Genomic DNA, 22,374 nt, shown 5'->3' with positions numbered 1-22,374 from the left:
TATGTGTTTCTGTTCTTTCTTTTGTTAATTCCTTCTCATTGAAGTGGATACCAATGCTCCAAAATGGACGGTTAAAGACTGGTCAGTTCTGCCTACCTGTGTCATTGGAGAAACCACCGCAGGCTTATTCAGTGCTTTCTCCAGAGGTGAGTTGTTAGGTGCCTTAGCTCTGCTTTCTGTCATACCCTCACTCATCTAGTGATAGGGCAAGGGGGAATGGGTTGGAACTGGATGAGTTTTAAGGTCCTTTCCAGCCCAAACCATTCTAGGATTCTATGATCTTTCTTTAACCTGCAGGTTCCACTCCCTGGGATGAAGTGGGTGGATAACCACAAAGGGGTTTTCAACGTAGAAGTTGTTGCTGTATCATCCCTCCACACTCAGGTAAATGATAAGAGCAGTCATTGTAATAGTTTGATAGTCTTTGATAGTCTTTTGACTGTTGAAATGCTGTCAAAGTTGATACTGTGGAGAGTTTAATAATCGCTTGTAGTGAAATTACAATCTCATTTTCAGTTCTGAGCCAGCAGACCTGTTATTCCACATTCTGCTGTGAGTATATTCAAGTCCTGCTTAAGAGTCTGAGCAGTTTGGCCTTTATTCACAGGGGGTGAATGGCCAACCATGTTTTCAGACCTCAGACTGTTGTGTTTATGCAACAGGTCTAATGTACAGTCCAAACATGATGTTTTCCTGTTTTCCCTTTTCCCCTCTGTCTCTTTTGTTTCTCCGTGTATTTTTCATCTTGTCTTTGATCTGCAAAGGAAGATGACAGTCATTTTGACTAATCATTTCAACTTTTGTTTTATTAATTCCCCGTGCATCATTTTGGTGGGGTTTTTTTGTGTATTTTATGTGTGCTCTAAGTAGTAACGTGATTTTAGTGCATTTTTGTCTGTTTTAATAAGGATATAAAGTCTGTGGGACCTCTACTTTTACCCTGACAACTTCTGAATTGTTTCAGTTGAATAAGACGTACGGGCAGAGCTCTCAAAGATGTTGAGTTTCTGTTAATCCTGTGAGGTTAAAGTCAGATAGAAGAATGAGGGAGAGACTCAGTCCATGAGGTCCAAATCCATAGGAAGCAGAGTTACTTTTGGAGCTTCTTGCTGATTATTGGGGTTTTTTTGCTTGTCTGTAGGACCCTTATCTGGACAAGTTCTTTGCACTTGTCCATGCTCTGGATGAGCACATGTTCCCTGTGCGAATAGGAGACATGAGAATTATGGAAAACAACTTGGAAAATGAACTGAAGAGCAGCATTTCAGCTTTAAATTCCTCTCAACTGGAGCCGGTAGTGCGATTTCTTCATCTCCTGCTTGACAAACTGATTCTTCTGGTAGTAAGACCTCCTGTCATTGCAGGCCAAATAGGTATTCTATTTAAGTTTTATAGAGAATTATATAGCTGAAAGTTTGACACTTCCAATTTTATCATATTTATGCAGAAATAAAAAAGTCCATTTTTATGCTTTATTTTAGTGCCACTAATATACCATGTGTCTTCCAAATAAAACGTGCTGGCATCCAGATGGGTAGTGATATACACAGAAGCAATATTTAATACAGAGGTTTCCAAGAATGACTAGTAATTTGGCATTCAAGTTGAGACACCAAAAAGGGGCCTGACTTTCATGAGCTGGATGCTCAGCAGTTTCTTAGCACTGAAGCCTGTTGAGGTGTCTCCATACTGACATTCAGAAACCAAGGATTTTGACCTTCCTGGTCAGCTTGGAAATCTTGAAGTAGGTAAGATAAGAAGATAGAGATACTGCGTGTTCCTGAAGTTACTGTGGATCTGATACTGTCAGCATGAATAATCCTTCTTTGTGCTCCCTGTTGTGGGCTGTACTGTGACAGTACAAAAAATCTCAAGTGGAAGTCAGGATTAGATCCTTGGTATCTAAAATAGTAGCTTTTTTTAATAGGAAACTTGAGTTTGGACATGGTGGAATGTAGGTATCTAAGACTGCTTTAAAAATAGCAATCATTTAATCTTTAATTGTTCTGTATTGGTTTAGTTTGTCTGTATGGAGCATCGAGGACATTCGTGCATAGTCTATAAAAGCCTAATATTTACAGTCTCCAGCTGCTGTCTGCTTCATCCCCAATTTGTTTAGAATATTGTGTAGATTTCTGTGCTCCTTTTTAGAACACTTTTTTTTTTTTCTAGAAGCAGAATGGAATTGTTCTGTTGGATACAGTTTATATTTTGGCTAAGGTTTAAATGGAGGAAACAATTAACCGAGAAAAGCACAATAAACATCCAAGGGATATTATCCATCAGTTAAACAAGGACTTGATCTTGTTATCATTGCAGTTGATGACCAAGGTTGGGTTGATTCCAGAAATCAGGCCTAATTTCATTAAATTTGTTATTAATAGAAGTGGAGCCTTATCACTGCAACACCTGTCTTCCTGTCAAGCTGTTTATTAAACCTAGTTCAAATAGGCTCAGTTTTGATGAGGAATGCTTGCTGTAATCTAACAAGCTTCACCATTTATCCTTTAGAAGATGGACAAAATGCGCATTTAGGATTTGCTGCATTCTAACCCAAACTCCTCACATTACTTTCAGTTAACTTGGGCCAAGCATCTTTTGAAGCGATGGCATCAATCATAAACAGACTCCACAAGAACTTGGATGGAAACCAGGACCAGCATGGCAGAAACAGCCTTCTTGCTTCCTATATTTATTATGTTTTTCGCCTACCAAATACCTATCCCAACTCACCATCACCAGGTAGCTCTTCCCTTCATTTTATTTCAAGTCACAGTTTGATGAAAGCAAGTAGAAATTGCTTGCTGGCAGGTGCTCTCGAGCTCCAACTGCATGGCTGGTTCCCTGCCAAGCCCTCTTATTAACTTTCTTTATGACCCAGTGTAGCCATTTACAAGATGACTTTAATTACAGTTAGCCATGTCAGAGATTTAACCGTTTGATAAGCTTCAGTACCAGCATCACTGATGAAAGACCATGAGGCTAAATTATGGCAAAAATCTAGTGGTTTAGTTTTGTTTTCTGTAGCAAGCTACACAGATGTGGTGCACTCTTGGCCTGTCATGTTTCCCACTCTCCCTCACTAGTACTTTTGTACTTTTATCCAGTTCCAGCAAACATTGAAACGTTGGCAAAGGAGTGTGGAATACTTGAAAACACATGTCTGGGTACAGGAGGGAAAGCAATTAATTCCACCCCTGCTGAGAACAAGGGATGTATCTGCATGGGGGAAGAGGTGGTGTGAGTGACAGCCATAGAGAACAAGGCTTTGGAAGGACTGTTGTGCACAGCACTTGCTTCTTACATGGAGTGGAAAACCTCTGAGAGGTGTTGGGAAGGTTTTGTACTCAGTGCCCAGTCCTTTGATTGTTTTCAAGTCTGAGGTCTGGAAAATATCCCTTTGGCTAAAAGCATCACCTCACACCAGCTGCCTAAATCCACAGGGAGCTTCCTGCTTCCCAGACATCAGTGGATAAAATAGCAGTTTAATCCCATCCCTTTCTCCCTGCTGCTTGCCTTGGAGAAACAGGCAGGGGAAGGCATAGGGAAGATTTCCTTATGGGCTAGATCTACTGGTTATCCAAAGGGTTTGCTGCATCAGTCTGTTGTAAAGTATCATGGGATCAAGGCTCTGATTGATGGTCTAACCAGGATGTTCTTCTGTACACCACCATAGGTCCTGGTGGCCTGGGGGGATCAGTGCATTATGCCACCATGGCTCGATCTGCTGTCCGACCAGCAAGCCTTAACCTCAACCGCTCACGGAGCCTCAGCAACAGCAACCCAGATATATCTGGGACCCCCACCTCACCGGATGATGAAGTTCGCTCCATCATTGGCAGTAAGGTAGGTGTGCAGTGCTGAGGGTCGTACAGGAACCTTAGCATCTTTTATTTACTCTTTAAAGAAATAACAGGGAAGTGTTTGTGACATTTTCCTATGAAAAGATGTCCTTACTAATGGCCCCTTCTCAGACTTCTGGCAGTTCCTGATAACACTACTGAAACTCTGCTCCTTGAAAGTAGTTGCTGATCTCCCTAACTTGTTGGAGACCATTCTGGCAGCATTACTTCCACAAGTGTGGTAGCTAGGGACAAAAGTTCTTCTGGACTTGCCTCCCCTAGGCTAGTAGGACAAGAATGGTTTTACTACCTTACTTCTCACATGGCCAGCAGCCATATCCTCTGACCAGCTCTGTTATTCTCCCCAGACCTCGCACCCTCTACCCTGCCACCCTGTGATCCCGCTATTACCTCCCAAAACAAAACTCTTTCTTCTCCTTTGCATTCAGCACTAATGGCTGCTCAGATGCTTTCTCTACCACTCCTGTCCAGAGCAGGTGTCTTGCACACAGCAGGAATATCCCTAGTCCCTGAATGGGCCAGGGAGGATTTTAGTGAGTGAGCCATAGTCCAGCCAGCTGAGCTGCAGTGTGAATTTATGGTGTGCTAAGTCTGCACCCACACTGACTCCTCACACCTAAAAGTGGTTTTCCAGTGTGGGCACATTAGTGCAGAGCACCTGGAATGCTCTTACTTTAACTCTTAAGGGCTCAGTAGATGCATGTCCTGCAGGGCTTGCCCCTCATGATTTCCAAGTACATAGGACTACTGCAGTCCCAATTTGAGCACTGCAGTTTTGTACCTAAATTAGGTAGGATGAGCTAGGGAGAATCTGCTGTTTGTAATTCCCTTCACAAGCAAGCCTTAGCTTGGGGCTCTATTTTTAATCTCCCAACTGTAATACCTTACTCTGAGATACTTCCCCACCTTCCAGCACAGGTGGGTTCCTGAGCCCTTCCAAAGAGCTGTTCCATTCCATCCTTTGGAAGATGAGTGTGCACGTTTGTTAATAAAACCATCATCCTGACCAGCCAGGCTTGATGCTGGTTGGTCCTGGGTTTTAGAAGAGAAAGATAAACGTAAGTTTCAGAAAGAAGCTACCTATTTGAAATGAATAACACCAGAATTTGCTGACCAGATAAGAGGCTGGAGCAGTTTGGGTAGGCAAATCATTACATTTACATCAAAGTTTGGACTTGAAAGTCTTAAAATGTTTTAAGGACCACTTTAGTATCTTGCTAATTAAACAAGCCTGACCTTTTGTGAAATGCCATAAGCACTAATGTGCGTATGGCCTTTACACAGGCTATCAGAAGTTTAATACGTGCTGGCTTAGTGAATAATGCCACAATACAAAATGAAGAGAGATTTTCTTCTAGGGTTGTACTCCAGGCTTTAAACTAAAACCTATTCTGTGAGTAATTGTTGAGGGAAAAGCTACCTTTATGGTAGTCTGAGCACCAGAAATTAAACTCAGTCTGACTCTACAGACTTATGGTTGAACAGAATTATTTCTGATTGTTAATAGAAAAGACACTTCTTGATCTGTTAAAATGAGTAAAAAGATGTAAAAATTCCTATCCTGTTTTTCCAAGTAGTGGCTGAAACACATACACCATAAGAATTCCATAAGAATTGAGAACCTGCACTTCAAACAAGAACCTATCAGTGGAGGCTTTCTACTTTAAAAAACCCCAAAGACTCTTTTGTTGTTCGATGGAAGGTTTCAGAATCCAGTTCTGTTGTAATGTAAGGTATTTATAGGATTGATTTTGAAAAGTGAAATAGTGGTCCCGTGTACAGGGTATGGAAGATTTCTGTTACTTATTTTGCCTTCGTTTGTGAATTGAAGCCACATAGGTTTTATTCCCTACTAATGCAAATTTAAGTGTCTAAAAAGACCTATGGTGAAACTCTATGCTTTGAGTGTTCCTGCAGTGCTGGAGATGTGCTGGGAAAGACAGGAAAAGATAGTGGAGTTTCCTTGCTCCAGCAGTGGATTGTCACAGATGCCTGCTGTGTTCCTGCACAGATCCAGCTGCAGGTTGAACCCCAGAGATAGAGGAGAATTTAATAGCACTTTTGTGAACCTTTGAGTGGCTCTGACAAGCAATAAGAAGCTCTTGTGCTCTTTTATTTGCCAAAGAGGAAAGAATCTTTCCCTTTTCCGGTGTTTACAACATGACTTGTGCTTCTGCAAACACAGTCTATGTATACCTTTATCCTCAGAACCTAAGTGACGTGATTAGAAACCCTGTGAGCAGAAATGTGAGTGTGAGAAAGACGTATTCAGAATCAGACTTGTTATTACAAAACATGAGCTTAGTTCAGCATTCTGCAAAGTCCTTTTGACTTTAATTCACTGGGAGCAAAATAAAACATGTTTATGGGTCTGAGCAGGGCAGAGAGCTTTGATTTATTTCTTCCAAAAAGTAATTGAGATTAAAGCACTCTCCTTATATGTGTTCAGTATTTTTTTTATTGGACATCTTAAGCAAAATTACGGCATCGCTGTACTCTATGCATAGAGGATAGCTCAGTGGATTAATGGTTTGCATCCCAGCTTACAACCCTCACACTGGGCTCAACCTTGAGGTGGATTTTTCTTTGCAGCAAGAAATAGATTGTTAGGCTTGGTGGACTTTGCAGCAGATGATAAGCGCTGTGATGAAATAGGCTGCATCTTTGCTTCAGGCATTGGGAAAAAGCCCTAAGTGGGCGCAGGGACTACGATGAAAGCTCTCACTCATGTGAGGGTTGAAACAAAGCTGTGGAATTTATAAGGAATTGATATTCAATTGTGGCGTTGCAAAACTGCCTCCATCAGAGCTGGTTCCTGGAGCCAGGAAAGCCCACTACATCGTGCTGAAGGGTCCTGACTTGGGAGCAGCCTGCGTGACAATATATGATAGAACCCTGGCCTGGTTTGGGTTGGAAAGGACCTTAAAGCTCATCCAGTTCCAACCCCTGCCACGGGCAGGGACACCTTCCACTAGAGCAGCTTGCTCCAAGCCCCTGTGTCCAATCTGGCTTAAAAAACTTAACTTTACATTTTTCCTTTCCTTCTCCTCAAGTGTCTTGAGAGAAAAAGGAAGCACAAAGAGAGGAGGGACTAAACTGTAGCAAGCAGCCCACCCTAAAAGTGCTGGAAACCTCAGAGAGCATCCTTTATGGTGTTCACATCTGTGCACTGGTTTTCCTCAGCCGCACTGTATATGCAGGCTGGCTCCATCTCCTGCAGTGAATGGGTTTAATCTGATTAAAATAAGAGTAGGGTTTTTCATGAGGAAGATAGTTTTTAATGTCAAGCATTACAGAGAGGGCAGGTTGGACCAGAGCTGTCAACAGTGTATATGTGTGTGATGAGATATAAAATAATCCTCTGGACTAAGACATCTCCACTGGCACCTGAGAATTCAGGCTGCTTTAACAGTGCTAACTGATGATGTGTTTGCAGTGTATCCAGTTTGATTGCTTTTAAGAACTAAGCTTTGACTACTGTATGGCATGCAACATGTAATATTTCTTTCCTTTCCCAACTGCTTTCTATTACATGCCCAGGGTTTAGACCGCTCCAATTCCTGGGTAAACACTGGTGGTCCAAAAGCAGCCCCATGGGGATCCAACCCCAGCCCAAGTGCAGAGCCAACACAGGTGGTGTCTTCGGTAGAGGTTTTTCTGGCTTTGTTCTCCCTGATGTTTCCCTGTAGAATATCTTCCTCTCGGTGTTTACTCCCATTTTGGTGGTTTGGTGCCTTTTTTTTTTTTTGTATTGTTTTTAATTATTTCTTTATTCCTTGAAAACTTTGTGAGTTTTCTAATGTAGCATCTTCTCCCCCACCACCTCCCCACACTGCATGAAAACCCTCCAAACGCGTGGACGTGTCGCCTTCTTTCATTTCAGTGGTTGCTGGTCTGTGAAACGTAAATGCTGTGACTGCTTTTCTTTTCTCTCTCTCTTAACACTAGTTTCAGCTTCAGGTGGAGCACATTTCTAAGTGGGAACATTAATCACAGCTTCATAGTTTTGTCCATGTTTGCCATTTCTTTTGATGTTGCGAACCATTTCGCCATTCTCATCGAGCATTTAGTATCCATCGTCAAGTAATCCTTCATGACTGTTTGAGTGGAATATTGTTAAACCAAAATTGATTGCCACATGTAAAATTCTCTCTTCAAACATGTAAATCTGAATGATGCAGCCAGTGACGTGCTAGGGCCAATTGTATCTGTTCTGTGTTGCAAAGTATGAAAACTTTATAGCAGCTTCAGTCAGAAAGAGTTATTTAGCCCCGATTTGCTTGCTGCTTTCCACTGCATGGTTGCCTTGAACGTACCTCTCAACTGTACCTCCTTTCAAGTGCATCAGAGTCCCAGAAATACTTAGTCTGAGTCCACATGCACCCATGGCAAATTGTTTCTATCAGAAAGAGAACCTCAGTGATTTCCTTATTCCCTGTGCCAGTAGCAGTGTCGCTGTGGGGTACATCCCCATGTGCTTGGTCTCTGGTAGCTTGAGAGGTATGGAATGAAATGACAAATTTTACCTCCTTGACATATGCATGCTGATAAAATGCAATGATGAAAAAGTTTCATGCTTTGCAGCATTAAGTGTCTTTGTGCATAAGAACATGCGGTTACTTAATAACCTGTATGTCTTGAAACAGTGAAAAGTACTGTCGTTTTGTTCAAACCAAATCTGTAAATTAATAAGTGTTTGAGAATGCATTAAAAGGTGTAAAGGCAGTAAAAGCCTACAGTTGGAACAGTATTTTTGTAAACGTACGTTGTCCTTGAGCTGCAAAACCCATCCACAGCAAACTTTAATGTCCTGTCATCATTCATTCATCTCCACTCCGTAGGCTACGGATCGAAGTTGTAATCGTATGTCTTCGCACACTGAGACGTCAAGTTTCTTACAAACATTAACAGGACGGTTACCAACTAAAAAGGTAGATTTCAGTGAAGACAATTGATCTTGTGGGGCAGGGAGGTCAAGTCATTCTGAAAACATGATGCAATCTACTCTTTCATTTATAGCCTGGTTTTTTCCGAGGTCATTAGGAACGGCTGTTGCTTAGCACCTCTGAATATCCAGGCTGTAGTGAATATGAAGTATTCTGACAGAGCTGAATGGGGAAGAATAAAATGATCAGGAGTAGCTTGTCTGATTTAATGGCCATAGTGTTTGGAGCTGGTTTATTACTGGCTTTCAAAAAATATGACTAGCACTGTCTAGACATGTAAATGACACATTCTTGTGTGCAAAATCGTAATGTGATGGCTAGCATTACGGATGTGTGCTGAACTCAGGTATGCAGGTGTTAATCCAGTGAGTGAATGGGAGTTCCTTTCAAAGTGCTCTCCCTTGCAGGGGGTGAGATCCTACTAAACAATGTCATAGAGGCAAATTGCCTGACTTGGGTAATGAAAATGTAATCAAACATCCAGTCTGTGGGTTGGTCTTCCTAAGAAAAGGAATCCAAAAGCTGTTTCTTTGCCCCACGTTTCTTTCTTGCTGTTTTAAGTCCTTTCTCACAGTAAATATACATCTTTATACAAATTGCTTTATATGTCCGCTTTTTACTCCTTTTTCCTGCAAAAATCAGACCAGGCAGAAAGGTAGAATTTTAAACTAAACTAATTCGAGCACCAAACTTTTTGGTTTTTTTGGGGGGTGGTGGAAAATTCTTTTGACACTCAAAATTCAATTTCGGAGCAAGATGCTGTGAAACGTTTCTCTCATCCCATATCATCACATCATCCTTCATTGTTAGTTGGGGATTTCTTTAAGGGATGCCACCACTGCTGTCATGTTCCCAGTTATTTTGCTTAACCTCATTGTTTGCCATCCTTGCCATGGATCGTGCTACCATTTCTCATGCGGATTGTTTTGTGAGCCGGTGTCCAGGCTCGACCTAACTCTGGATTTGAATCTCTGTAGCTTTTTCACGAGGAGCTGGCCTTACAATGGGTTGTGTGCAGCGGGAGTGTGCGGGAGGCAGCCCTGCAGCAAGCCTGGTTCTTCTTTGAGCTGATGGTGAGCAACCTGGAAACACCTTGCTTATCATTGTCTTACAGCTCCTAGTTTAAACCACAGACAGCAACAACTGAGAGTGACTTGGTTGTAATTTATATCTCTATAGGTGAAGAGCATGGTGCATCATTTGTATTTTGCTGACAAACTGGATGCGCCAAGAAAGAATCGTTTTCCTGAGCGTTTCATGGATGATGTAACTGCTTTGGTCAGCACAATTGCTGGTGATATAGTCTCTCGGTTTCAGAAGGTAATGGCAAACAATTAAACTGAACTGAGCTCAATCAGAGCTCAGGCTCCACACCTCTGTGTGTTTGCTGGTGCCTACACCACGAATTGAAAACATAACAATGTGCTCTTGTTCGTTTTCTTTCCCATTTTCCTCTTCCTTCTCTCTAGGATACAGAAATGGTCGAAAGGCTCAACACCAGTCTGGCATTTTTCCTCAATGACCTGTTGTCTATCATGGACAGAGGATTCGTTTTTGCCCTTATTAAGACCTGCTACAAACAGGTGAATGCAGATAAATATTACGACTTCACTGTGAACTGTAGCCTAGCATATTATTCTACCTTTCTTTGGACAGACAGTAAAGTATGGACACAGAATTCTGCTGTTGAGGTCTTTTTAGAGCTAGCAAGGCATTCTCAGTGGTGATTTAGAGTTTAAGCCTTTCTGATTACTCTCTTAAAAGTGAATTAGGAGTAACTCCCTTGCGTGAATGGACGTGCAGCAGGAAGGAAGAGTTATTCCCTCTGCTCACCATGTTCAGAGTAATTGCATCAAAAGAAGTAGGAGGTTTTGTGAGGGAGCTCAGACTGTCCTAGTTTGTCAGTTTGTCTGCCAAGGACACATTGACCCTGTGTGATGATATTGGGCACCAAGCTCCCTTTCCATCCTTCTGAAGATACAATGTCTTCCCCCCCCTCAGTGAGAAGGAGGGTTCCTATGTTACTTGTTAGGAAACTTGCAGTGTTGTGGCAGGGAAATCACCCTGAACCACAAAGTTTCATTTGACTGCAAACATCTGTGCTGACACCGTGTACAAAGGAGATTACCAGGTATCAGGAGCTTAGGCTTAGAGTCTATAACACTTTATATAAGGGGCAAGAACAGCAATAGCATATATTTGAGCTTTGTTGCTTACTGTATATTAGCCAACCTGCATCTTTGACCTGTTAATGCATCACAGTGTGGTGCTGCTTCTCACAGCTCCCTGCTGAAATCAATAGGATGTGGATATCATATGTGAAGTACCTAGTTCTTCATTTGCTTGTAGAAGTACAGCTGTTATGTACATCTTGTATTGATATATATCTGGCATTGACTGGGATGTTGATGTCTCCTGCACACAGAGGTTTAATCTGTAGCACAAAGAAGTGATGTGGATGTGACCATTTAATGATACAAAGCTCTTCAGTTCTGCCTTTGGGGAGCGGTGGTGGGACAGGGGGCTCGTGCTGCATTTATATTGTGTTTTGGTGCTAACTGCAATTTTATGGGCTAAACTTGCAGGTGTCTTCAAAGCTGTATTCCTTAACAAATCCAAGTAACCTGGCATCTTTGAGGCTGGACTTCCTTCGCATCATTTGCAGCCATGAACACTACGTCACCTTGAATTTACCCTGCAGCTTGCTGACACCACCTGCATCTCCATCACCATCTGTGTCTTCAGCAACCTCTCAGGTACGTTGTGTTGAGGATACTTTGTAGAAATGCAGGCTGAGCTTTGCTCTGGCACCTAAATTGTTGTTGTGTCACCTCTAGTTTCAGTCTCTGGTTGCTAATATTTTTCTTTAAGTGTTTATTTAGAAATTACTTTTTCCTGACACACAGGTTTTGACTCCTTTTATTATTGTAAAAAGAATGCCCATATCCCTGTCTCTGTATCGGACCTTGTCCTCTCCTATACTGGACAAACACATGAGCATAAATGAGCCATTAAAGAAAATGCTTTGTCCATTGTTACCCTTTTCTTACAACACAAGGGTCTTTCTAGCATACTGAAACTTAGTTGTAGCCTGCTCAGGAGAAGACATTTGAATTAGCAAGTGTGTTACTTGAGTGGATCAATTAGTTGCAAAATCACGTAAATGAAATCAAATTAAAGCCTTCTTTAGCCTGAATAAGAGCATCCCTCCTAAGTTAAAAGTTTAATCCACTTTTAAAGGTTATTTGGCTTTACTTCCCTAAGGCCTGCTCCATGGGTGGGAAGGCAATGACAACAAACAGAATTAGTAGAAGAGTTAGTGAGCTCAGACGTAATGTAAGTAGATGTGCCTGGATCCAAACAAAAAAGGGAGTCTGTGTGAGGTTGTCTTTCATTGTGCATACTGCTTCTAATGTATTTTATAAGCTTTGACTGCGTGTTCCGAGGGGCCTCATTGTGCAGCCTCTGAAACTTGGTTTCTTTTCACAGAGCTCTGGGTTCTCCACAAATGTCCAAGACCAGAAGATTGCCAATATGTTTGAACTGTCTGTGCCTTTCCGCCAGCAGCATTACTTGGCCGGGCTTGTGTTAACAGAACTGGCTGTCATTTTAGATCCTGATGCAGAAGGGTAAATCTTCACAGTTTGTTTTATCTTTTCCCAACAGTTTTCTATAATTCCAAGCAAATGGCGGATGATAAGCAAGTTCTGGCATGGCCAGAATTGAGTTAAATTCGTGAGCTGAGGGGATAAGAAACCAGCTCCTTAAGAGTCCTCTTTCTCCCTGCTCCTCCTGTTCATTACTTCTTTGGCTCTGCCTCTGTAAACATGACTTCAGTCACATTTTTCCAGCTGAGAAGAAGGGAAAGAGGTTCCTACTGGAGCCCCCAGCAGCCACATGGGCACTGCTGGAGCTCATAAGAGGAAAATAGCTTTTCTCAATTATAGCAAGAAAATACTTGTCAACGTTTAGGAAGTCTCTGTTGCTGGTGCTTTTAAATGCTGCAATGTATTTTGCCTGTGGTCTTCCCGGCTCTTTTTAAACATAAATTATGCATTGATGAGGCCCCTGTGGAATACATAAATAGACAAATAGAGTCAAGCATGCCGAGTTTGTCGGTGACTTGCCTGGCTTGCACAGCAAATAATTTTCTGAAGTAGGAGTGTAGCCTGTAGTCCTGCCATCGAGGCTGTTCCCTGTGTTATTTAGGGCTGTATTCCGCCTTGCCTCTTTAAAATGGGTTGCAATGGAAATTATTGATTGCTTCCACAGGCCTAAGTTCTCTCAGAGGCATTTTTCTCAAGGTGGGCTCAGAAACACCAGCCGAGCCGACAAATGCTAATGATTCATGGTTAATTCTGCCCCTTTACCAAGAGGTCTCAGGAGTTAAACATTCATTCTGTTTCCCGTTGGAGAAGAAAGTGATGCCATAAATTAGAATATTTTCTTTATATGTACACAGAACACTGCAGTCCCATTTGTTTGCCCTGAAATGGAAAAGGCAGCAAATCTTTATCCATATATGCTGTCTGCAGAAATGCTTTTTGTAGCATAGGAGCGTCCTGCTTGCTGGATAGAAATCAGGTCCTGTCTCTGACTATATCTGCCTTTGTTCTTCACGAACTTTCTGCTCTACCTGCCTCTTGAGCCCTCTCACCTTGCTATTCTCAGCACTTAGGCTTGGGCCAGGTCAGTAATCCCTGCCCAGCTGCACGAAGGAATTACCAGTGTGATCATTCCAGTGTCCACTGGGGAGACAGGTCCTCCCTCAAACCATATCTAGACAGAAAAACCTCTTTATGCCAGTTCAGCTCTGGAGATACATTTTGATCAAAGCTCCTTAATTGTAGTGGAGGTTTATACCAGTATTGCATTTGGGTTTTAATGTTTTCCACAGTGACTTGTAGTTTGCAGTTTATTAGCTGTTCTCAGGCTTCATCCTTCTGCATTTGCCCTGGTAGTTCAGTTGCATACGGTAAACCAGTCTGTTCAGATTTGCTTTTCCCTTGTATATGAAGACTTTTAACAATCATAACATATCATCAGCAAGTTATTATTAGAGGGTTCAGACAGGCCTCCCATTAAAATGTTTTGGCCACCATTGGAAGAAGTTCAGCATCATTGCCAGTTGCATTATGCTACAGCAGGACAGGAAAGGGATGTCCATCTAGTTGTGTATTGTGTTAGAGCTTTACGTTAAGCCTTAAATGTGTTCTGTCCTTGCTCTTTTTGCTCCATTAGCAAATTATGTTAGATTCTAGGTCACCCATTTTATAATAACTCTTTGGATTGAGTTGGACAGAAGCGACTGCAGTGCCCAGGTGGTGTGTTAGATGGATCCCTCTGTGCTAGGTGCAGTACAGTATCACAGTATGCTACAGTCCTCCTCCAGAGCATTCACAGTCTAAAAGCCAATACAACGTGCAGATGAAGGAAGCCAGCTGTATGTGACCATTCCAGAGAGTGAGTCCAAGCAGCTAGACCCTCAGCAGATCATCTCTGCAAACAATGCTGTGTGACCAGGTTATTAACTCGTATTGCTCATTTCATAGTGCCCGGGTTGCCCATATTGACCGATGTGACTGGACAGAAGTGAGAAGATCAGTATTTGGCTCTCAGTATTCAGTGACAAAAGTCAGTTTCCCAAAAGTGTGTGCCGTTGACACAAATCCAGGCCAGGGCTGGGATTACAGAGGGGATGGTTGGAGGGCACCAAGATCAATTCATTGCATTATCAGCCAGAAAGGTTAGTGGGCCGTATTTCCTCCTCTTCGCTATGGATCGATCCAGCACAGTACCTACTTTGTTCTGGAAAAGTGAAAAGGAAAACCATGTAGCCCTAAGTTTGAATTACACTGCTTTGTTTGGATGTGCTTTCCCTACATGCAGTCCTGTGGCCTGCAGGATAGTTTCCCTTGAACTGCTAGAAACACAACGTAGGTGCCACTCCTTCAAACTAATAATACAAAGACTTTTCTTTATCCTTAATCTGAAGGAACCAGTCACTTGAATAAGCATTTCCTTCCTCATTGTTAAGGGTCTCACTAATTACACACACAAGCAATTGTAGGATCTCATTATGGCTTGATTAAAAAGCCCAGGAAAGACGTGTAGCTACAAGCAGCTAATGTCCTCCTAACCCATACTGCTATCTTTTAAATCATTTTAAACCTTCAACAATCCAGTCAAAGCCTCTCCTCATTTTTTAACCAGAACTCAACTCTACTTTCCAGGTAAAGTGGATACTGCCTGAAATTCAGCACTTGTTTTAATACCTCAGGTCTGAACATTGAAGCTTATGTTTTGCTAATGCATAATGTATGAGCTTCCTTGGCTGCTTCATGCATGGGGTAGAGTTGTCTTCTTGGCCTGGTTTGCTTCCAGAAGCAAATAGCTACCCAGCTACCTGCTGTTTGCTCTGAGGGAGTTTTGCCTCGGTGTTGGGCTGAGGGAATTGAAATGAGCAGAGTGAGCTCTTGAGAGATTATGGGGAGTTTCAGTTCTCAGGGCATGAATGGGCTCACACAGGGTGTCCTGCAAAAGGGGATGGTGCTTGGACCCTGCCATCATTTGCATCTTCATAGTGAGGAAGGCCATTTTGTGCTGGTTTTCCTTCTACTCCTTGTTTCCATTGTCACTTTTTATGCAGAATGATGGATCATTAGTCTATTGTTTTGATGGAATAATTGCATGGGGGTCAGGGAACTGAAAGAGGACCTTCCTGACCATTCACTAAAAGCAATATTCTTTCTTAGAAGGGCTTTTCTCTCTGTAAATGGTGTTAAAAAGAAGCCAAAAACCCCACAACAAATAGTTTCACTAAACCCACTCTCCTCTCAAGTTTCTCTCGCTGTTTTCCATATTCCCTAAGTTCTCCTGATGGTCTTTAGTAGACTCGATAATTCAGCGTAGGAGTAGCTGGGGCTTTGGTTTTGTATAGGAGATATCAGAGTGTTCACATTCTGCAAGGTATTTGGGTACATTTTGTATGGCCTTTTAGCATTTGTAAACTACACAGGAGATCCAAAAACACGTGTCCTGGCAGCTTCCATGGAGTTAAAAATAAAAACCAGGGGTTTCTTCTTCAGAAAAAGAAGCCCCTTAGTTGCAAAGTGTAGTTTGCTTTGAAGGTATTAACTAATCTGTGTGACCCAACTCTCTTTTACCAGTTTATTTGGATTGCATAAGAAAGTCATCAATATGGTACACAACTTACTGTCCAGTCACGACTCGGATCCGCGGTACGCTGACCCACAGGTAAAGGCCCGGGTGGCAATGCTGTATCTACCTCTGATTGGCGTGATCATGGAGACCGTGCCTCAGCTTTATGACTTTACAGGTATTTTATGTTCTCTGGTTTGAATGTGTGTTCATCTGCTCACTAGACTTGAGTGTTTGAGTTCTGAAACTGAAGTACAAAACCCTTTGCTGTTGGATGAGATTGTGTCTGTTTCTGAATTACAACTTTGACATGTTTTCTTATCTATTTCCTAAGAAATGTTTTCCTATCTATTTCCTAAACTGCACTTGGACAGTGCATCTTCCATGACTGTTGGTGCTTAAAATCCGCATTTGCCCACTTGTTTGCAGGAATTGAAAACTAGCAATTCATTTTAGTCTAAATCTGGCTGGCTACTCTGTATGTGTAGCCAGCCGCCCTCTATGTCTCACCAGCTTAAAAAGCCACCCCACATACGGTACAATTCCTATAACAATTCCAAAGGATAAGCAGAGTTCCTCTTCCTCGTTAGCATGCACTCCATCAGCAGATTGTTTCAGGGGTGCTTTACAAAGTGTCCTGAAGAGAAGCAGAGGTGGATTACTACAAACTAGGGTGGGGGGTCCAGTCTGGAATAGGTTGGAATTTATAGTTGTCTCCTACATCCTTTGAGTTTAATGTCACAATACAGATGCAAGAAAAGAGTGTTCAAAGGGACAAAAGGTCTATTTTGAGAAGGGTTCTAGATGATGAGGTTGTGTAAGTGGCGTTTGAAAACTGTTGTTTGCTTTGTGTGACCTCCAGTATCAGTCCTGTTGAGTTTGGGATTGACCAGATGCCCACGTTTCTTGACAGAGAGCCACAATCAGCGAGGGAGGCCGAGCTGTGTCGCTGTCGATGATTACGAGAGTGAAGGTGGAAGCATGATAAGCCAGACAGTCGCCATGGCCATCGCAGGAACGTCGGTCCCCCAGCTCACCCGGCCCAGCAGTTTCCTACTCACCTCATCGGTACAAAGCCACCTCTCCCTATTCCTTGACCCTCAGTCTGTGTCAACAGGCAAATATTTACACATGCAGGTCCCGTGGGGCTGATCAGTGAGTGGTAGGGCCTTGTATCAGTGTGCAGCTGGGTGTTACACAAGGAGGCAGGGGATGAATGGCAAGGGGAAAAAGTCACGTTTGTGTGTCATCGTGCCAGTTTCAGAGAGGATTTAAGGAATGCCAAGGAGGGATAAAACTCAGCAAGCCTCTGAAACTGGAAGAATTCTGTTCCCTGATAAAGATTCCCTCGTTCTGAAACAATCCAATAGAAGCTCTGTGAAGTGAAATGGTCATTATTAGCTCTAAGTCCTGAGCAGATATTCCTACCACATACAAATCCCACCTGGGTGAAGACATCAATGGGCCCTTTCCCCTGTTTTCTGCACAGGGAGGAAATCCTCCTGATCCTGGTAGCAGACAGGCCCTTCCATTTCTCTCTCCTCCTCCCTTTACTCCTGCATTAGAACCCGTTTTGATGGGTCTTAAGACACCCTGATACATACATGGGATAATGAATGGAGCCCCTTTGCTTAATTGTTAATCTGCCAGGAGCTGTTAAAGGCATCTTGAGGGAAGTGGGTATTTGCTGCCTGAAGAGAAACACATTCATATAACTGGTTCAAACTGCTGCTTTGCTCTTGTGGCTTGACTGTCTGTGGGCTCCACTGAGCTATTGGGCTGAGAAAGAGAAATGTGTTTCTCCTTCTTAGTGAAAAATGCCTATTCACCTTCTGTTCCTCTCTGGTAATGGTTTAGGCTGGGGTGGTAGCAGGTGTAGAACCTTTTAGTGGTGATTGAAGCATCCGGATGTGAAACACAGTGTGGCAAATGTCTTGACCTGTCTGTTTTAGAGCGGCAGGCAGCACTCCACCTTCTCAACAGAGTCCAGCCGCAGCCTTCTTATCTGCCTCCTGTGGGTGCTCAAGAACGCAGATGAAAGTGTCTTGCAGAAGTGGTTCACGGACCTGTCAGTGTTGCAGCTCAATCGCCTGCTGGATTTGCTTTACCTTTGTGTATCCTGCTTTGAATACAAGGTACTGGTGTACTCTGTGAACCTCCTGAAGTTCCTTCTAGGGCTTGCCGAGGACCTTTGCACCCTGATCCTTCACACGACTGCAGAAAGGCATTTCCTGCTCTCTCCTAAGTATTTCCTGCATTCAGAATCAAAAGGCTGAGCACATCTCTGTGCAACCTCTAGCCTTATCCATGTTTACTTTTCAGCCATGCAAGTGTCTGTGCCTTGTTTCACTTCTGAAGCGGTTTGTTCTGCTTGCCACTCATCTGGGAACTTCTGCAAGGAAAGGGGATCATAGCTCTTGGTTGTTTTGCTTGCTATCAGCGAGAGTTTCCTGTAGCAGTGCTGAGTCTGGGTAGATTAGCTAGCTATCAACTAAACGTGTATTCCCTTCTTTCGGAATGGCTTTAGACAGGAAAGATATTTTGAGCTGTTAATGTTAAGAAAATGTTCCAGATTGAAAAAATCTTCCCTGATGCTCACATTTGAAACTTGCAGGGCAAGAAAGTATTTGAAAGAATGAACAGTCTGACATTCAAGAAGTCAAAAGACATGAGAGCCAAACTTGAAGAAGCTATTTTGGGAAGTATAGGGGCAAGGCAGGAAATGGTCCGAAGAAGCAGAGGGCAGCTAGGTAAGTAAAGAAATCTTCCTTGCACCTCTCTGTGGTTTGGGATACTACCCATCAAGATATTCAGGCAAAGAAGCACCTAGAAGCTGGAGTTTGCAGCATGGTTCTCTGGGACTGCAGAATACCTGCACTTTCCCAAGTTCCATCTACAGGCAATTTATTTGTTACTGGATTGCTTTTGTGTACATGTGATCATATCTCATTTATGGGCTGTTCTTGCCTGAGCTTCTTCCAGTGTAGCATCTTTGAAAGCCACCTTCTAGTATGTCTTGTGCAAGGATCACAGCAGAAAACAGGCTGCCTGATCTTGCTCTGAAAATACTTGGATAGTACTGCTAACTTAATAAGGCCTGAAATATCCAGTTATGGGGGTAACAAAAACCTTCTGATGATCTCTGCTGCTCATGCCTGGGAGGAAGGATGGCACAGGGGTTAGGGTAAGAATCAGAATAGTGGTTTTGTCTCCTACTCTGCCACAGGCATCCTGGTAGATGTGAGCATCTCCACAGTCTCTCCATTAGCTCTGTAGTAAGCTGGCATATGGATAGCTGCAAGTGAAGTTGCCTCTCATGTCAGCAGTGACAGAATTAGGGGCCATGTAAACATGTTGGGTGAGTGCCACAGCCTTGGGCTCTAAGAAGTCACAGTTTACTGTCCCTTGTGAACAGACCTAGAGGTGCTACCCAAGTAAACCAAATACGATTAGATGACCACTGTTGTTCTGATATTATCCTGCAGAGAGAAGTCCTTCTGGGAGCGCTTTTGGAAGTCAAGAGAATTTGAGATGGAGAAAGGATATGACTCACTGGCGTCAGAACACGGAAAAGCTTGACAAGTAACTCTACCTTACCTTTCTACATTAACAATGTGACAGTGCCTGTGGGAATGCTCCCCCTATAGGAGGTCAATGGCAACAGCTCACTTGGCTCTGGCGCAAGCAGGCTTGGGCCCTTGGTTGGAACAGGGCTGGCAGTGTGCAAACAGCTTTAAGTCCAGCACTGCCCTATCTAACTCTGCTTTTCCAGTGTCCCTTGCTTCCTTAGACTTTAAGATGAGATTCAAAGAGACTGAGACAATCCATTGCCTTCTTAAAACCCTGTAGTAAGCTGTAACCTAGAGGGAAGCTCCATTAACAGTTTTCACAGAGAGCATATATATCTCATGTCATATTCCCTTTATTCCATAAGAGCATTCTGGAGTTCTCAAAGCTTACTTTCCTTTCCTGCCCTAATCCATCACTCTGATTGTTTTTCCACATGTGCTGTGCTTTTAGAAGCCACAAACCAGCCAGGTACTGTAGTGTTGGTGTGCAGTTCTTCTAAATTGCCATTTTGTACATCTGCAGACTCAATCATCACAGCACTGTTTGTGATGCTTGGCAGAAGTTTTCAGTGTGTGTGTGCGCAACTGATTGGAATGAGCTCTTTTTTGCTTATTACACCCATTTCCCTTAAAGTTCCCTCTCTTGGTGTGGTTCAGTCTGGAGGGCTCAGGAGTTGTGTTTGAGCTTTGCTGTGCACGTTTTCTGTTCCCTCAAATTACAACCTGCAGTCTCCTTCCTCCCAGCAAAAGAATTCTTCCTAATCCTAGGAAAGCAATCTCAGCACAAGTGAAGCTCTGAAGAAACTGGGGGATGGGGACCTCAGAGCCCAAATGGAGATCAGGCCAAATTTGACTCGTGAAGACACTGACAGAGTACATCTTCACAGCTTCTAATGCTTTGTCCAACACAGGAATGTAATCTCTTGTTAAGTTAAGTGATGGCTTTTTGTCCAAGACTTCAGTTGTGTTAAGGCACTGAGAAGGCCAAATGACCAGTGTGTTTCAGCCTGCTAATGAAGTGATGTAGGTATGAATTCCACAACTCCAGAGCTGTGGGCAGAGTTACACCAGATTAAAATTTGGCCTGAAGAGCTCATCAGTTCCCTGCTGGCACTGGATCTGAGCCCCTTCCTTCCGAGAAGAGCCTCAAGTACATAGTAACAGCTGTGGAATACCTTGATGCTCAAAGGATGGTGTCTCGCTCCACAAAAGAATCTGCTTAGATAACTCCACAAACCTGCTTTTTAACCCATACTTGCTGACTGTGACTTTGGTCCATCCCGCTCCACTCCTGTGGCACTGCAGGTCTGTCCTGTGTGCATAGGTAGACTCTGGCCCTTTGAAATCTAACAAGGAAGACTTCACACCAAGGACTGTGCACAACTAATTGCAGGTGGTGTTGGTTTATGCAGATGGTGTTGTTTTATATAGGGGCAGGCCTCAAGTCTTCATATTCTGGAGCCTGAAGATTACATCATGAGTGTCTGGCCCAGCTCCCAGAGAAAGCAGAGTGTGGCAGGGGAGGGTTGCTGCAGTACAGATCCAAGAGCTGAGTCATCTGCCATCCCCTTGGTGGTGTATTTTGCTTGATTTGATTAGTTCCTGCTGGTCACACTCCTGCTGTGATTTGGCCTGGCAGGAGCCTGATGGAAATGACATCTCTGGTAGGGCAGGCTGTAGTTGGTCTCTTCAAATATACTACTGGATCTTTGCCACATGCAGCACATCGTTGCGGCTGAATTCCTGGGGCTACTGGTGTGACTGGGTGTATGAACTTTGTAGACTTTCCAGGAAAGTGAGTGCCTGGCATTGAACAGCAACATCCTGTCATTTTTCTTGGAGAGGAAGATACTTTTGAAGTACTTTAATGTAATATAACTTGAATGGCCAAAGATTACACCCTCATGATATGCACTCTGTGCTACAACCAGTCTAGCTGCTGGGCTCCACAGTGCATATACCAGCTCGTGTAGCACCACCATGTGTTCATAGCCTATAACATGAAGCTGTATGTTCTGTTTCTGATTGTGCTCTTGCATGCCTAACAATGCTACTAAACCAGTTTTGAGTTGGACTTTGATTCTAAACTGTTGTTGTGTCCCTGGGAGAGTAAGGAAGTGTTGGAAATAGTGTGATCTCTCCTAGCATGGTGAACGTAACTCCTGTCTTAAGTTTGTATATGTAAAAAAACAAGTCTTTCTTCCTGTCCTCTTAATGGATGCATTGTAATGTTGTCCAGTAATAAATATCCAAGCTGGAACTGGGAGTTTCCTGCTAATGAGAAGATGGTTTTTGACAGGAGAAGGTGGAGATCCACTTCTTAAACAGAAATTAATTTTATTCCTTTCTTCTCTCAATTAGATCAAGGGCAGAGATAGAACACGAGGCACTTATCGATGGGAATCTTGCAACAGAAGCCAATCTGATTATTTTGGATACCCTAGAGATAGTTGTACAGGTAAGGATGATAAGAAATAGAGATATAACAGCATTACTGTCACCTGGCCAGGCAGCAGGTTGTTAAGTCAAACCTTTCTGCTGCTCTTAACTCCATGAATGCTGTCAGAACTGTGCAGCTCCCTAATGCCTCTCTTAATCCTCAGCCCGTATCAGTCTGGTTTTACATTGCAGTAGCTTCCTTCAGCCTTTTTGGAAGTAGTTCCTTTTTTGTAGTATAAGAGGTGGTTGTTCAAAAACTTAGTAATGAACTGCAAAAATATCCAAGTCCTGCCCAATTCTAACCAATTCCTGTAGGTCTTCCCAAATCTGCTTCAAGTCGTCAGGTTCCAGGTTAGCCTCTTGTATCTGTACTTACTCTGCACAGTGCAGGAAAGC

At 43.0% G+C, this 22,374-nt stretch overlaps 1 protein-coding gene across 16 annotated transcripts in view; it reads left to right on the top strand.

The window, feature by feature from the left end:
- Nucleotides 1-22,374, top strand: part of DOCK7 (dedicator of cytokinesis 7) — a 108,292-nt gene that overhangs the window by 64,713 nt on the left and 21,205 nt on the right. For 5 of the 16 annotated variants that reach the window (XM_061353440.1, XM_061353438.1, XM_061353437.1 and 2 more), the window contains exons 18-36: nucleotides 45-146; nucleotides 298-384; nucleotides 1,142-1,373; nucleotides 2,578-2,742; nucleotides 3,677-3,846; nucleotides 7,404-7,496; nucleotides 8,705-8,794; nucleotides 9,787-9,882; nucleotides 9,989-10,129; nucleotides 10,279-10,392; nucleotides 11,395-11,565; nucleotides 12,299-12,438; nucleotides 15,979-16,148; nucleotides 16,884-17,038; nucleotides 17,923-18,105; nucleotides 18,585-18,720; nucleotides 19,456-19,552; nucleotides 19,991-20,008; nucleotides 21,901-21,997. In XM_061353440.1, the coding sequence (XP_061209424.1) occupies nucleotides 45-146; nucleotides 298-384; nucleotides 1,142-1,373; nucleotides 2,578-2,742; nucleotides 3,677-3,846; nucleotides 7,404-7,496; nucleotides 8,705-8,794; nucleotides 9,787-9,882; nucleotides 9,989-10,129; nucleotides 10,279-10,392; nucleotides 11,395-11,565; nucleotides 12,299-12,438; nucleotides 15,979-16,148; nucleotides 16,884-17,038; nucleotides 17,923-18,105; nucleotides 18,585-18,720; nucleotides 19,456-19,552; nucleotides 19,991-20,008; nucleotides 21,901-21,997 (2,457 nt within the window). The remainder of the gene's footprint in view (nucleotides 1-44; nucleotides 147-297; nucleotides 385-1,141; nucleotides 1,374-2,577; nucleotides 2,743-3,676; nucleotides 3,847-7,403; nucleotides 7,497-8,704; nucleotides 8,795-9,786; nucleotides 9,883-9,988; nucleotides 10,130-10,278; nucleotides 10,393-11,394; nucleotides 11,566-12,298; nucleotides 12,439-15,978; nucleotides 16,149-16,883; nucleotides 17,039-17,922; nucleotides 18,106-18,584; nucleotides 18,721-19,455; nucleotides 19,553-19,990; nucleotides 20,009-21,900; nucleotides 21,998-22,374) is intronic. The other 11 variants (XM_061353442.1, XM_061353441.1, XM_061353439.1 and 8 more) reach the window with 7 other exon arrangements.

This window comes from Neopsephotus bourkii, unplaced genomic scaffold, assembly GCF_033783945.1.
Source record: "Neopsephotus bourkii isolate Nb327-2 ecotype Australia unplaced genomic scaffold, CSIRO-AGI_Nbou_v1 NB_673, whole genome shotgun sequence".
In the NCBI taxonomy this organism is placed as follows: domain Eukaryota; kingdom Metazoa; phylum Chordata; class Aves; order Psittaciformes; family Psittacidae; genus Neopsephotus; species Neopsephotus bourkii.
The sequence above is the reverse complement of the archived record's forward strand: the minus strand, read 5'-3'. Positions and strand labels throughout refer to the sequence as shown.